Source organism: Heterocephalus glaber, unplaced genomic scaffold (genome assembly GCF_053883595.1).
Source record: "Heterocephalus glaber isolate CG9 unplaced genomic scaffold, H.glaber_assembly_v1.0 deba00001569, whole genome shotgun sequence".
NCBI lineage: Eukaryota > Metazoa > Chordata > Mammalia > Rodentia > Bathyergidae > Heterocephalus > Heterocephalus glaber.
In genome coordinates this window covers 3,390,975-3,405,243 of record NW_028258354.1, presented here as the reverse complement: position 1 = coordinate 3,405,243, position 14,269 = coordinate 3,390,975, and the positions used below count along the sequence as shown (strand labels likewise).

At 46.4% G+C, this 14,269-nt stretch overlaps 1 protein-coding gene across 5 annotated transcripts; it reads left to right on the top strand.

The window, feature by feature from the left end:
• Window positions 1-7,313: 7,313 nt before the first annotated feature.
• Window positions 7,314-14,232, top strand: Arhgap9 (Rho GTPase activating protein 9). 5 transcript variants are annotated; one of them, XM_087192189.1, is made up of 17 exons: window positions 7,318-7,405; window positions 8,391-8,467; window positions 8,781-9,005; window positions 9,193-9,306; window positions 9,495-9,599; window positions 9,818-9,879; window positions 9,999-10,095; window positions 10,261-10,356; window positions 10,466-10,564; window positions 10,791-10,932; window positions 11,027-11,134; window positions 11,713-11,811; window positions 11,973-12,050; window positions 12,284-12,337; window positions 12,578-12,712; window positions 13,316-13,421; window positions 13,956-14,232. In XM_087192189.1, exons 1-17 carry the CDS (start codon window positions 7,336-7,338, stop codon window positions 14,125-14,127), a joined length of 1,839 nt encoding a protein of 612 aa, XP_087048315.1. In that variant the 5' UTR covers window positions 7,318-7,335; the 3' UTR covers window positions 14,128-14,232. The 5 variants fall into 5 exon arrangements, with proteins under 5 accessions (XP_087048314.1, XP_021097110.2, XP_087048315.1 ...); XM_021241451.2 differs by having other exon boundaries at window positions 7,316-7,405; window positions 9,999-10,356; XM_087192190.1 differs by lacking the exons at window positions 7,318-7,405; window positions 8,391-8,467 and adding an exon at window positions 8,490-8,678.
• Window positions 14,233-14,269: the final 37 nt, after the last annotated feature.

Genomic DNA, 14,269 nt, shown 5'->3' with positions numbered 1-14,269 from the left:
TTAATTGTAATTTGTTATCATTTGAAAGTTTAAACTGGTTCTTCAGCTTGACTGCTGTTATGAGAGTTGAATACAGAGAAGGCACCTCTCTCACTCCCCCTTAAGGACTTTTTGAGAGTATTAAAAAGACTATCTTTCTTCCAGTGAAGGTGTTTGGCCCCTTTGTCACAGGTAAGGAGGCTGAGTATGTTTGGAGTTGTTTCTGCATCTGGTAATCTGTTCCATTGATCCTTGGATCAGTTTTTATTTGTTTGTTTGTTTTTGCCAGTACCATGCTGTTTTTAATCACAGTAGCTTTGTAGTCTGATTTCAAGTCAGGGATTGTGATGCCTCTTGCCTTGCCGTTGTTGTTGTTGCCCAGAATTGCTTTTGCTATTCTAGGTCTCTTCTGGTTCCAAATGAATTTTAGGATTGTTTTCTCTAATTCTGTGAAATATGCTATTGGTACTTTGATCGGGATTGCATTAAATCTGTATAACAATTTTGGAAGTAGGGTCATTTCACTCTGTTGGTTCTTCCTACCCAAGAACAAGAGATATCTTTCCATTTTCTGATATCCTCTTCAATCTCCTTTTTCAGAGTACAGTAGTTTTCAATATAAGATCTTTTACTTCCTTTGTTAGATTGATTCCTAGGTATTTTTTTGGTAATCCTATTGTGAAAGGTGTGATTTCCTAATTTTTCTCTCAGTGATTTTATTATTTGTATACAGGAATGCTATTGATTTTTGAGTATTGACCTTGTATCCAGCTACACTACTAAATTTGGTTATTAAAAGAGTTTGGTGCAGGGCCTGGGGATTTAGCTCAGTGGTTTTACTGCCTGCTGCAGAAGCGCAAGGACCCGAGTTCAATCCCCAGTACCAAAAAAAAAAAAAAAAAAAAATTTGGTGGAGTTCTTGGGGTCTTCTATGTAGATAACATGTCATCTACAAATAGTGATAATTTAATTTCTTCCTTTCCTATCCTTATTCCTTTTATTTCTTTCTCTTGTCTCTGGATAATGTTTCCAGAACTGTATTGAATAGGAGTGGTGACAGTGAACATCCTTGTCTTGTTCCTGATTTGAGAGTGAAGGCTTTTAGTTTTGTCCATTTAGAATAATGTTGGCTGTTGCTTTGTCATAGATGGCTTTTGTCAGGTTGAGATAAAGACTACCAATTTTCTGTAGGGTTTTTATCATGAATGGGTCTTGTATCTTGTCAGATGCTTTTTCTGGATCTATTGAGAGGATCATATAGTTTTTGTCCTTGGCTCTGTTAATATAGTGTATTACATTTACTGATTTATGTATGTTGAATCATCCCTGCATCCTTCAGATGAATCCTACTTGGTCATGATGTGTAACTTTCTTGATGATTTGCTGCATTCTACTTGCCAGTATTTTAGTGAGGATTTCTGAGTCTATGTTCATTAGGGCAGTTGACCTGTAGCTCTTTGTTTTGGTTGGATCCTTCTCTGGTTTTGATATCGAGGTAATGCTTGCTCCCAGGAATAAATATGGAAGTATTGCTTCCCTTACAATTTCATTAAAGAGTTTGAGAAGTAGCGGGATTAGGTCTTTTCTAAAATTTTTGTAGAATTCAGCAGTGAATCCATCAGGGCCTGGGCTTTTCTTTGTTTGTAGGTTTTCAATTACATCTTCAATTTCATTGACTGATATTGGTTTATTTAGAATTTTTATATCTTTTTGATTCAGCTTTAGTAATTTATATATATCTAGGAATCTGTTCATTTCTTCTGTGTTTTCCATAAGAATATAGGTTCTTGGGCAGGGGGGATTTAGCTCAGTGGTGCTGCCACCTGCCTCGCAAGCACAAGGTCCCAAGTTTGATCTCTGGTACCAAAAACAAACAAACGAAAAAAACCAAAAAAAAAAAAAAAAGAATATAGGGTTTTTTTCCTTTGGTACTGGGGATAGAACTCTAGACGTTGTGCTTTCGAGGCAGGCACCGGAACCACTGAGCTAAATCCCCAGCCCAAGAATATAGGTTCTGTTTTTTTTTTTTTGGTACCGGGGATCGAACTCAGGTCCTTGAGCTTGCGCAGCAGGCAGCGAAACCACTGAGGTAAATCCACAGCCTGTAGGTTCTTGAAGTAGGTATCGATGATCTTCTGGATTTCTGCAGGATTTGTTGTGATTTCACCCTTTTCATTCTTAATTTCATGGAATTGAGTCATGTCGTTCTTTTTTTTTTGTTACCAGGGATCAAACTCAGGACCTTGTGCTTGCAAAGCAGGAGCAGAGCCACTGAACTAAATCCCAGCCTTGTCTTTCTTCTTTTGATAAGGTTGGCTAAGGGTTTGTAATTTTATTTAATCTTTCTTTTTTTTTTTTTTTTTTGTACCAGGGATCGAACTCGGGTCCTTGCGCTTTTGAGGCAGGTGTAGGAACCACTGAGCTAAATCCCTGGCCCAATTTTATTTAATCTTTGAAAGAACTAACTCTTTGTTTAATTCATTGATTCTTTGTATTGTTCTCTTAGTCTCCATTGCATTAATTTCTGCCCTGACCTTTGTGATTTCCTCCCTTGTACAAGTTTTGGGCTTGACTTGCTCTTCTTTTTCTAGAAGCTTGCAGTTGAACATTAGGTTGTTTATTTGAGCTCGCTCTGTTTTTCTGATATGGGAATTCACCACTATAAATTTCCCTCATAGGATTGCTTTCACTGCATCCCATAAGTTCCATTATGTTGTATTGGCATTTTCATTTAATTGTAGAAAATGTCTAATTTCTTCTTTAATTTCATCTGGGACCAGCTGGATGTGGTGGCACACACCTGTAATCCCAGCACTGGGGAAGCTGAGAAAGGAGAATCCAAAAGTTCGTGGCCAGCCTGGGGCACATAGTGAGCTCAAGACAAGCCTGCACTGCAAAGTGAGACTCTATCTCAACAAAAAACAAACAAACAAACAAAAATTTTATCTGTGACCCACTGGTTGTTCAGGAGGGTGTTATTTAATTTCCATGTGTTGATGAAGTTTTTCTGGTTTCTTTTGCCACTGATTTCCAATTTTATTACACTATGGTCTGATAATATGGGATACTTTCAATTCCTTTGCATTTACTTAAGCATGTTCTATGAGCTAGTATGTGGTCTACTTTGGAGAACAACCTGTGAACAGCTGAGAAGAAAGTATTCTGATGTTGTGGGGTGCAACACTGTAGATATCTACTAAGGCCATTTGTTCAAAAGGTTGGTTCAGCTCTGATATTTCTTTTTGTACAGTTGATCTGTTTGTGACAATGTGGTATTGAAGTCCCCCGTTACAACTGTATTAGTGCTTATTTGATTTTTCATGTCCATTAATATTTGTTTTATATAGTTGGGTGTGCTGGTGTTTGGTGTACATATATTTATGATTGTTATCTCTTCCTCTTGGATTGTTCCCTTTACAAGGATGTAGTGACTTTGTCTCTCTTAATTAGTCTTGGCTTGAAATTCACTTTGTCTGCAAATAAAATAGAAACCTTTGCTTTTTTCCAAGTTCCTGTCACATGCAGTATTGCTTTCCATCCTTTGACTTTCAGTCTATGAATTTCTTTTTGAATGAAATGTGTTTCTTATATGCAGAAGATGTTGGATGCTGCTTCTTGATCCTGTGCAAGTCAAGATCCATTCTGCAAGTCTGCAAGTCATTAATTAGTAAACTGAGACAATTTACATTCATGGTTATAACTGATATGTGTTGACTTATCTTTGTCATGTTATTTTCCTGTTGTTGGTCCCCCCCCCCATTTAATTACTTGCCTTGACTGGAGGATTCATTCTGTTGGGGGTACATGGAGTTGTAGTCCTTGTTAACTCTTTCTAGAATGTCCTTCAGGACATTTTGGAGTGCTGGTTTGATGGTCATAAATTTCTTCAGCTGTTTTTTGTCATGGAAGTATCTTATTTCTCCATCAATTTTGAAAGATACTTTTGTGGGGTACAGCAGTCTGGGCTGGAGATTGTTTAGGGCTTAAAGTCAAGCTCTTCTTGACTTGAGGGTTTATGTTGAGAAGTCTGCTGTGATTGTGATGGGTTTTCGTTTAAATGGAATTTGTTTCTTTCTTTTTTTTGGTACCGAGGATTGAACTCAGGTCCTTGCACTTGCAAGGCAGGTGGCAGAACCACTGAGGTAAATCCCTGGCCCCGAGGATTTTTTTCTTTTCTCTAACAGCTTTTAATATTCTGCTCTTGTGTTGAATTTCTGGAATATTGATTATTATATGTTTTGGTGTAGATTTTTTTTTGATCCTGCTAATTGGAATTCTATATGCCACATCTGTTTATCAAATTCTTGTTTTTTTGTGGTCCCTTGACATTTTTAAGACATATTTCTTTTGGGCTGGGGATTTAGCTCAGTGGTTTTGCTGCCTGATGAGCAAGTGCAAAGACCTGAGTTCGATCCCTGGTACCAAAAAAAAAAAACCCTGCTAAGAAATATTTCTTTTAGGTCCGGAGATTTAGCTCAGTGGTGCCACTGCCTTCCTTGCAAGCGCAAGGTCCTGAATTAGATCTCTGGTACCAAAAATATATATATATATTTCTTTTCATGATCGCTAACTGAGGTCCTGTCTTCTAGATCTGATATTCTGTCATCAAATTGGCTCATTCTGCTGCATATAATTACTTTCAATGAAATTTTAATCTGGATATTTGTTTGAATCTGTTTCATGGATTCCATTCCTTTCCTAAATTGGGCTTTCATGGTTTCCATCATTTTCCTAAGCTCCTCTATTTTTTTTAATCTGTATCTGCTCTAGAATCACTAACCATGTCTTTCACTATGGTCACCATCTTTGTAGTTATCTGAGAGATTATTTCTGATTTGATTTTTTTTCTAGAGCCTTATTAATCTGCTGTTACTTTTGCTGTTACCACTTCAGAAAGTCCAGGTGAGTGGCTTTCAAATTGTTTCACCTCAGAGGGCTGGAAGGGAGGGGAGGGGAAAGGGAAAAAAATAAGCAGCAGGATATATCATTATCTTAAAATTTAAAAGGATGGGGGGGGGATAGAGAAATAGAAGAAGAGGAAGAAGCCAGGTGTGGTGGAGCAGGAGGATCACAGTGAGTTCGAGACCAGCCTGGGCTACATAGTGGGTTCAAGGCCAGCCTGAGCAACATAGTGAGACCTTGTCTCAAAAACAAAACAAAACAAAAAAATAAGGAAGAGATTAGAAGTAAGCTGAAGGACAAAAGAAGATTACATGAACTTTGGGAAACTGGTGAAAAAAACGAGGAAAAAAGAGAAGAAAAAAAGCAAGAGCAGAACAGCAACAAGAAAACTTGAAACAATGTTCACATTCATATAAAATAAGTATAAACAATCATGAAAAAAGAAAACAAAACAAAAAAAGCAAGAAAAGAGAAAAATGAAGAAAAGAAAAAAATGTCCACCTCAGGGCATGTCTCTGCTGTCATCAGTAGACAGAATGCCCAGACAGAGCCCAGATCTGTGTTGATTAACCCAGCAAGTCAGCCATAGATTTATGGTGGGGTAGTGAATAACCCCAACAAGCCTGCACCTATATATCTACTGAAGTTCAGGGTGATTTTTGGCTGTGAGGCTGGAACCCAATTTGTTCAGCCTGCAACACTCAGTATGCCTCCTGCAGGCCTGAACTCAGCTCCTTGACACCCTGCTAACATGAACTTGGTTCCACCTCACCCTGACATGGGAGCCATTAGATGGAGGCAACCTGCAGCTGCTCTGAGTTCAGAGCTCAGTTGGCTTCTCTCCAAGATGGCTACTGCCCAATCACCCTCTCCTAGGGGATGTCCGAACCCAGATAACTCACCAGCTACTGCAGTCTGTTGTGTCCACTGCTTCATTCCACTGGTGCATTTCTCTGTGGAAGCCTCTGGGGTTGCCAGTAGTCACTGTGTTTCTGCAGGTTCAATCCACTCCTCCCATGCAGTGAGTCAGGGCTCAGAGAGACATTGTTTCTTGCCACCTCCTTCTAATGCCTTGAGGTCTCTCTCTTCACTCTCACCATGGACTTCAATTCTTGCTTCAGATTCTTGCTGGTTCCTGGGAAACCACTTCCCTCCTTTTCTTCCTCACATTGCTATGTTCCAGCGTCTGACATCAAATCTTAGAGAGCCTGTTTCTCTGCTGTTCACCAGTCTGCCATCTTCCCAGAAGTCTGTCATGGCCTTTTAAAATTGTCCACAGTCTGTGACCCACTGTAACTAATTAATTGTTTATTGTGTCCTCTGTTAATGTCAGCCTAAACTTAAAGAACAAAAGGGCTCACTCCCCTCTTTCATCTCTAGTGCGTAACTGTTCCCTGCTCAAGGTGTCCAAGCAGTCCTTGTTGAGTGTGTGTATGATTGAACCCATACACTAAAGTTGGGTCCTCCATCAAAGAGACTGATGCATAGAAGATCCTATCAAGGTTCTCAGTTCACAGAACAATGTTCTAGATTGGGATGTGGGTGATATTTAAATTCTGAACCCCTCTGCATTTTTCCCAGCCACTATTCTCTTTCTCATTTGTTATTACTGTTTCTCTGGCTCTCTGTTTCTCTGGCTCTATGTTTGTTTACACAGGAAGCACGCAGCTTTAGGTCTAAGGTGATCAGTAATGGAAACATTGATGCCTGTGCAAATGTAATGAAAGGTCACAGACTTTTTTGTCATTTTCTCTTGTGTCCTTCCCCAAGTTTCTCCTTGTACCTGATTCTTCCTCCTCATCTCTTTCTTGCTTCCAGTTCCAGTCTCCTGCCAGCACCCAGGAGCAACTCCTCTTGCCCCTGGATCTTCTGATGGCCCCTACAAGGTACTTAGAGGAAAATTACCAAGCTAGGCCATCTCTTCTGATTTCCTGCATTGCTGGCCACATAGCCCCGCTGACCACATCCTTTCTCACATTATTTATTCCTCACCAGATACATCACCCAAATGTTCTCAGACCCCAAAACTCCATAGACTCCCATTCAGGCCCTCTGCTTTACCCCCTCTTCTTAACCTGGGGCTCCTGTCCTCACCTTCCCCCCACACACTGTTCTTAGAATCATGTCCCTCTGCCTGAAGCCAGGCAGTCTTATTTCTTTCAGGGTCTCCAACTCCTCTTTTTCCCACAGGTGACAGTGCCAACCACAATGACATCCAGTCGCTGGTGGCCAAGTACCTGGAGGAGTCCAGGGATAGGGCACCGAAGCCCTTCTCAGGGATCCCAGCTCTGGGCCCTCTATGTCTTTTCTTATACTGCAGCAGATGGCCAGCAGGTATCTCTGGCTGAGGGTGACAGGTTCCTACTGTTCTGAAAGACCAATTCAGACTGGTGGTTGGCAAGGTGCCTGGGAGCACACTCTACCTCTCAACCTATCTTTGCCCCAGCTGCCTACATGACAGAGGAATCTATCTCTTCCCAGAGCCCATCTATTATTACCACCAGCCAATCTCTCTGGACTCCTGGTGAGTAAGCCCTAAGCCCTCCCCCATCACTTTCCTGTCTCCCTGGCATTGGGAAATTATTGAGAGAATCCCTTTCCTCTTAGCATCTGCTGACCCCCTTCTCTTATCTCCTTTGGATCCACCCTTCATCCTCCATCCCTGTGGTGGTGATAACCCCATTCCATTGCCTCCCCCTCCTAGTTCCAAGCCTTCCAGTCTCATGTCATTTTCCACAGCTTTCCTCTGACCTTCTTGAAGACCCAGCCAGGATCACACCTCTGATTACCTGTCAGCCTCCCATTTCTCTGTTTCTAGAGCCAAAACTGTTTCATAGCTTCCTGAAGGAGCTGCACCAGTCTCAAGCACACCAAGCTACATCTGAGCAGCCTCCTCCCCTTCCCCCTAAAATGTGTAGAAGTGTCAGTGTTGCCAGTTTGAGGCCCAGCCCCCTGAAGCCCCTCCAGGACAGGCCAAGTAGATCTATCTTGGAAGAAGATGTATTGACAGAAGCCAATACCAACATGGGAAGCCACAGCTTTTCTTCTGGGCATAGTCAGTCAAAAAATACTATAGCTGGCCCCTGTCCAGGCACAATGGCAAACAGGACAACATCCTTGCCCCAAGGAATTGCCCTGGGGGTGACAAATTTAAATAGGATAACCCTTACTGATCCTGGTGCTGATAAGTGTTATAAAGGAGAATAAATGTGGTGGCAGGTGGCTGAAGTGGTCTTTGAAGGCACTGAGCACAGAGGAAAAAGAGGGACATAAGGCAAACTAGATGAGAAGGGAAGGCAAGTAGCTAGAAGGAGCAGAGAAGGAACCTGTTTCAACAGAAGGACTGAAAGAAAGCCAGTGGGGTAGGCTTCTTTTCCCTCCTTCTGATCCTAAGCTCAGGGTAGGGTGTCTCCTTTGCCCTGTCTAGCTAGGTTGGACACCAACAAGTCCGCTCTGGGGATTTAATTTAAGGCCCTTGCTCAGTCTTTCCCCTCTCTCTTTTTTTCTAGTGGCTGGAAAATGGCCCCTTCTCCTTCACACTCCCCTACTGGGGTCTCTCACTCAGCTGTCTTCTACCCTGCAGGATGTGAGAGTGGGGCGCTCCCCTAACCAACCCCCACCCTGTTCCCCTTTCCTGCGGCTCAGAGCGGTGGTGAGGGGGTGGGGGAGGAGGGAAGTTGGCAACAGGAAGTGAGGAGAAAAGCAAAGACTGTAAGGGAGACAATGTTTTTTCAAAAGTGGCCCAGGGACTGAGGTTTGTCCCCCTGTACCTGAGTCACCTTGTCTAGAAGCTGGTGGTGAGAAAATGGTGGGGGAGGGAGAAGAAGGTGGTGTGGGGGAGAGAAGACTGGGAGAGGTACGGGCAGAATAATCACCTCTTTCTTCCCCCTTTCTAACAGGCAAGACCCCAGCCTCTCATGTCAGAGCCCCCTGTGTACAGTAACTTGGTGGACCTTCGCCGCTGTCCCCGATCCCCTCCCTCAGACCCTGCATGCCCCCTGTTGCAGAGGCTGGACGCCTGGGAACAGCACCTGGACCCGAACTCTGGACGCTGCTTCTACATAAACTCATCGACCGGCTGCAAGTCCTGGAAGCCTCCACGCCTCAGTCGCTCTCAAGACAAGGTGAAACCTTCCCTCCTGCCTGACCCATGGCCCCCTCAATCTCCTCCTTTCTCCATTGAACCCCAAGGTAGTGTGTTTTCTCTCTGGGGCTCTCAGATCAAAAGAAGCAGCTACTTGTGAAAAGGGTGTTGAGAGCAGTTGAAGTGGCATCTGCATGTAGCTTTATCTCCCCTTCCCCTAAACCTAGAACCCTGGCTCCATGGAAGGGACACAGACCCTGAATAGGGACATCGGTGTCCGGCAACCTCAGGCAAAGGGCTTGGGATCTGACACAGGGACCCTGGACCTGCTTGACTCACAGGTGAGACCCCTTCTACCTCCCCAAAACATGCAGAAAAAAGCTAGATTTTACCACTTTCTCTTTTATGAAAAGACCTTCAACACCCATAACACCCCTGCTTTCACCCATATCTGCACCCTTCTTTCTCCTATAGCCAGGGACCCTCAAATTGAGAGTTCCTCCACCAGTTTCTTCAATCCCTCCCCCAGGGTTCACCCTGCCTAGGCCAATGCAGCTCCCAGCTCCTCCCCTCAGACCAGCCTCCAGCCTTACAGCGCCCCCGAGGTCTGCCGCAGCTCCTGGAAGACCCCTATGTGAGTCTCCCTGTCCTTTGAATGCCTAGAGCCTCCCCGCCCCACCCCCTATTCCTGCTCCTCAAAAACATCTTCCTCTTTCTGGGTATCCTTTTTTATCCAGCTCCCCCACCCCCAGCTTTAAGGGACCTCACTCCTGGGAGATGCCTGAGGGAAAGTTGTCGTAGGCGGTGGGCGGCACGGGGTGGTTTACAGATAAGACTCCCTTCCATTCCCAGGAAGTGGAAAAGTCGGGCCTGCTCAACATGACCAAAATTGCCCAAGGGGGACGCAAGCTCAGGTGAGGAGATTTGGGCTGCCGGATTCCACAGGGTAGAGCCGGGTGTCGCGGAAGCTCTCGCTGCGGGCAATTCTACGATGACTTTTCACAACCGTGATCGCCCCGCTCCGCCCGCGCAGGAAGAACTGGGCCCCGGCTTGGGTGGTGTTGGCGGGTAACAGCCTGATGTTCTACCGGGAGCCGCCTCCGCGGACGACGGCGCCTTCCTCTGGCTGGGTGAGTTGGAGCTTCCGGCCGCGGCTGACTGAGGGGAGGTGGGGAGAGCTACACGGAAGAAGGAAAAGAAATAATCAAGCCCCCCACCTCCTCAAAACCCACGGGGTGAGCGGGAAGCTGTGGGGGAAACAACTCCGCGACCTCAGTTTCTCCCCTAATGGCCAGGCGCCAGCAGGTAGCCGGCCGGAAAGTAGCGTGGACCTGCGTGGGGCAGCCCTGTCGCACGGCCGCCACCTGTCCAGTCGCCGCAACGTCCTGCACGTGAGTGCCTTGCCGCGCGTCCCCAGACTCCCGCATCTGTCTCTTGCTCGGCCTCCCAGCCTTTGGGGCGCCTCCCTGCTGACCCAAGCCTTTCCTTGCACCCCCGCAGATCCGCACAGTCCCTGGCCACGAGTTCCTGCTGCAGTCGGACCAGGAGAGCGAGCTGCGAGCCTGGCACCGCGGGCTGCGGGCGGTCATCGAGCGGCTGGTGGGTGAGATGGGTCGAAAGTTTGGGAGGAAGTGGGGTGGGGACAATATGAGTCCGGGGTCTCTGGGAGCAGAGCTGTCTCGGTCGGTATACAGCCTTGGGCTGTGAGAGATAGGAAGTGGGACCCTGACAGCGAGCTAGGGTTTCCTTGTGTCCAACAAGGGGTGCAGATTTCTGACCTCTCTTGTAACTTCCTACCCGGCCCACCCTGCCTCCCTGGGTGCAGGACCGGGAGAACCCCCTGGAGCTGCGCCTGTCTGGCTCTGGACCGGCAGAACTGGCGGAACTGAGCGCTGAGGAGGATGAGGAAGAGGAGTCCGAGCCGCTGCTCAAGCCGCTGCTGCGGTTCAGCAGCCGCCGGAGCTCCAGTATGGGGCGGGCTCCGGGATGGCCTGGCTTTGGGCGCGGAGGGAGGTCCGGCGCCGCTCCTGGGCTTGGAATTGCTGTACCCGCCTCCTACAGGTCGGTGTCCTGAAGGCACTGAGCAGAACCGAGTTCGAAACAAGCTAAAGCGGCTTATTGCCAAGAGACCTCCTCTGCAAAGCCTTCAGGAGCGGGGTCTGCTACGAGGTGGGTGGTCTGAGCCAGCTCTGGCCTTATGCCTGCCTTTTGTACCTGTGCCTGTTTTAATGGTATTTTTTGAGACAGGGTCTCACATGTAGTTCAGGCTGGCCTTGAACTCACAGCAGTGCTCCTGACTCAGCCTCCCAAGTGCTGGGATTACAGGCATATTCCACCATGCCTAGCTATTTTAATGTTTTTACAAGCATTTTCACATTTCTGACTTGGGTATCAGCCCATTTCACAGACAAGAAAACTAGAGAGGCTCAGAGTAGAGCTTCCCATACCTACACCAGTCTTCTCAGACTCTTGCTTTTTCTACTCCCATTGATTATTTTTTGTTTGTTTGTTTTGTTTTTGGTACTGGGGATCGAACTCGGGTCCTTCCGCTTTCAAGGCAGGTGGCGGAAACACTGAGCTAAATCCCTGGCCCTCCCATTGATTATTGAGGGGCAGGAGGATGCCTCCTTGCTCAGGTGGGGCACAAGCAGCAGGAAGGCCATGGCACTGGGGGTAAAGACCTGTGCAGGAAGAGCTTCTCTGGATGAACTGACACTAGCCTGTCCCACCTTACTCTTCCTCCCCAGATCAAGTGTTCGGCTGCCAGCTGGAATCACTGTGCCAGCGGGAAGGAGACACAGTGCCCAGCTTTGTGCGTCTCTGCATTGCTGCTGTGGATAAAAGAGGTCATTTTCCCAGAGACTCCAGAATCCCTCCCTTTCAACAAGCTGCCTCTCCAGCACTGTCTTCCTACCACCATTTCCCTCCCTCCATCCCTTAGTGTCTGTCCCTCAGCACACACACTTTAGAACAGGGATCTTTATCTGCTCCCTGCCTGGTCTCCTAGGTCTAGATGTTGATGGCATTTACCGGGTGAGCGGGAACTTGGCAGTAGTCCAAAAACTTCGTTTTCTGGTGGACAGAGGTGAGAAGGATTGTGAGTGAGTGGTGGTACTAAGAATTCCATGCCTTTTGGGCCTGGGATTTAGCTCATTGGTTCCACTGCCTGCCTTGCAAGCACAAAGTCCTGAGTTCGATTCCCAGTACCAAAAAAAAATTCCATGCCTCTGAACTGGGGGTGGTTCTGGGTGAGGGGCTGGAACATATTTCTGCCTGGAACTGCATGACTTAGAGCCTCATCTCTTACGCATGTTGCAGAGCGAGCGGTCACCTCTGATGGGAGGTATATGTTCCCAGAACAGCCAGGACAAGGTACTTACATGAAAGTAGCCCTAAAATTTTGCTGTACCCTCCTTGATCCCATGGGTTCCCCCATGTCTTGTTCCTGGGAAAGTTGTCCCATCCCCACCTTTGCTATCTTGTCCCCCTGTGGACTCTCATGGCCTGCCTGTGGTCTGCTTTGATTGGATTTCCCCAGAGCTTCTGACCTCTCCTGGATTTCTCTGGCCCATTCATGAGTCTTGAACCCATTGAACCTCCTTTTCCCTCTAGAAGGCCGATTAGATTTGGACAGTGCTGAATGGGATGACATTCATGTGGTCACTGGAGCCCTAAAGCTTTTTCTCCGAGAGCTGCCCCAGCCTGTGGTGCCTCCACAGCTGCTGCCTCATTTTCGTGCTGCCCTTGGTAAGGGTTGGACACCTTTGATATGGGGTACATGACTAGTGAAGAATAGAGATTCCCTTCCATCCTGATCACATGAAAAAACTCATATTCTAACTCGAGCTTGGGTGGGGGGGTGTTGTTTTTTGTGATTTTTTTTTTTTTTTTTTGAGATAGGCTACTATGTAGCCCAGGCTGACTTGAAAGTCTCAATCCTCCTGCCTCAGCCTCCCAGAGTGCTGGGATTACAAGCCTGTACCATCATGCTGTGCTGTTTTGGTGAACATTTAGAGGGCTGAGTTAAAAAGATTCTGAAGCTGTAATTTGGCTGTGTGAAAAATAAAGCTGGGGGTTGGGAGTGTAGCTTAGTAGTAAACTGCATGCTTAGCATGCACAAGGTCCCGGGTACAACCTCCAGTACCAAAAAAAAAAGGCTGGGCTGGGGATTTAGCTCAGTGGTTCCAGCACCTGCCTTGCAAGCGCAAGATTCTGAGTTCGATCCCCAGTAACAAAAAAAAAAGATGTGCTAGATTAATGACATCTTCGATGGACATGGGAAAAGAGTAATGAATTTACTCACCCTGTCCTAGTAGTTTCCCTAACCCATACCCATTATTCTCTCTCTAGCTCTCTCCAAATCAGAGGAGCGCCTTTCTCAAATACAAGGATTAGTAGAGTCAATGCCAAAGCCCAATTGTGACACCCTACGGTACCTCCTGGAGCATCTATGCAGGTAAGAAAAACTACACCTCTTTTTTCCATTCTGGGGAGGGTGCCTGGGACTCTGTTGAGGTGGGCAGAAATAAAGAAACATCTAAGTTTAGAGGGCAGGAGACTTCTGTCAAAGCCTTTGCATAGCTCATTATCAAATGGGAGATGGAACCAAGACAAGTCCAGGAATGCTGAGAGAAATAAGGAAAATCTTGCCTCTTCCTTCCCTCTGCTTTGGCCTCCCATTGGGACAGTGGTGATACTTGTTGGCTGAGCTAAGCCTAGGCTTATCCCCTTCTGAAAGGGGATGTCCATCTGACTCAAAACTTCCCAAATCAAACGCAGAGAGGACTCCAGGAGCCATCCCTGAAATAGGGAATCCAGCAATTATTTTCTGCAGGTATCTGCACTGGTCCATCTCTGTTCCCCTTGAGGCTTTGTCCTTGGTTCCTTCAGACATACAGGGAGCTCAGAATAAGCTTTTAGAACTCTTTAAAGTTAGATTGAAGTGACAAGCTGCTGCCTTATTTCCTCTTCCCTTGGCCTTTGCCTCCAGGGTGATAGAACACTCAGATAAGAACCGCATGACCCCCCACAACCTGGGGATAGTGTTTGGACCAACCCTGTTTCGGCCAGAGCAGGAGACGTCTGACCCAGCAGCTCATGCACTCTACCCTGGGCAGCTGGTCCAGCTGATGCTCACTGACTTCACCAGCCTCTTCCCCTGACTCCGGAAAAGAAGAGGAAATGCTGTCTAAGGATCTGTTGGATGACTTTGGGGTGGGAAGCAGGATGTTGTTTTAAGAACATTCCTATAAACCCTGTCTCCCAAATTACATTGTCCATCTTCCTGGGTCTGATGTGAGGGGT

Excerpts from the sequence above, each read along its gene's own strand:
- Arhgap9 (XM_021241451.2), top strand. The coding sequence starts at position 7,336 with ATGACAGAGGAATCTATCTCTTCCCAGAGCCCATCTATTATTACCACC. Across the intron at positions 10,565-10,790 it reads GGGCGGTCATCGAGCGGCTG|GACCGGGAGAACCCCCTGGA; the intron begins GTGGGTGAGATG and ends CCCTGGGTGCAG. Across the intron at positions 12,713-13,315 it reads TCATTTTCGTGCTGCCCTTG|CTCTCTCCAAATCAGAGGAG; the intron begins GTAAGGGTTGGA and ends TTCTCTCTCTAG.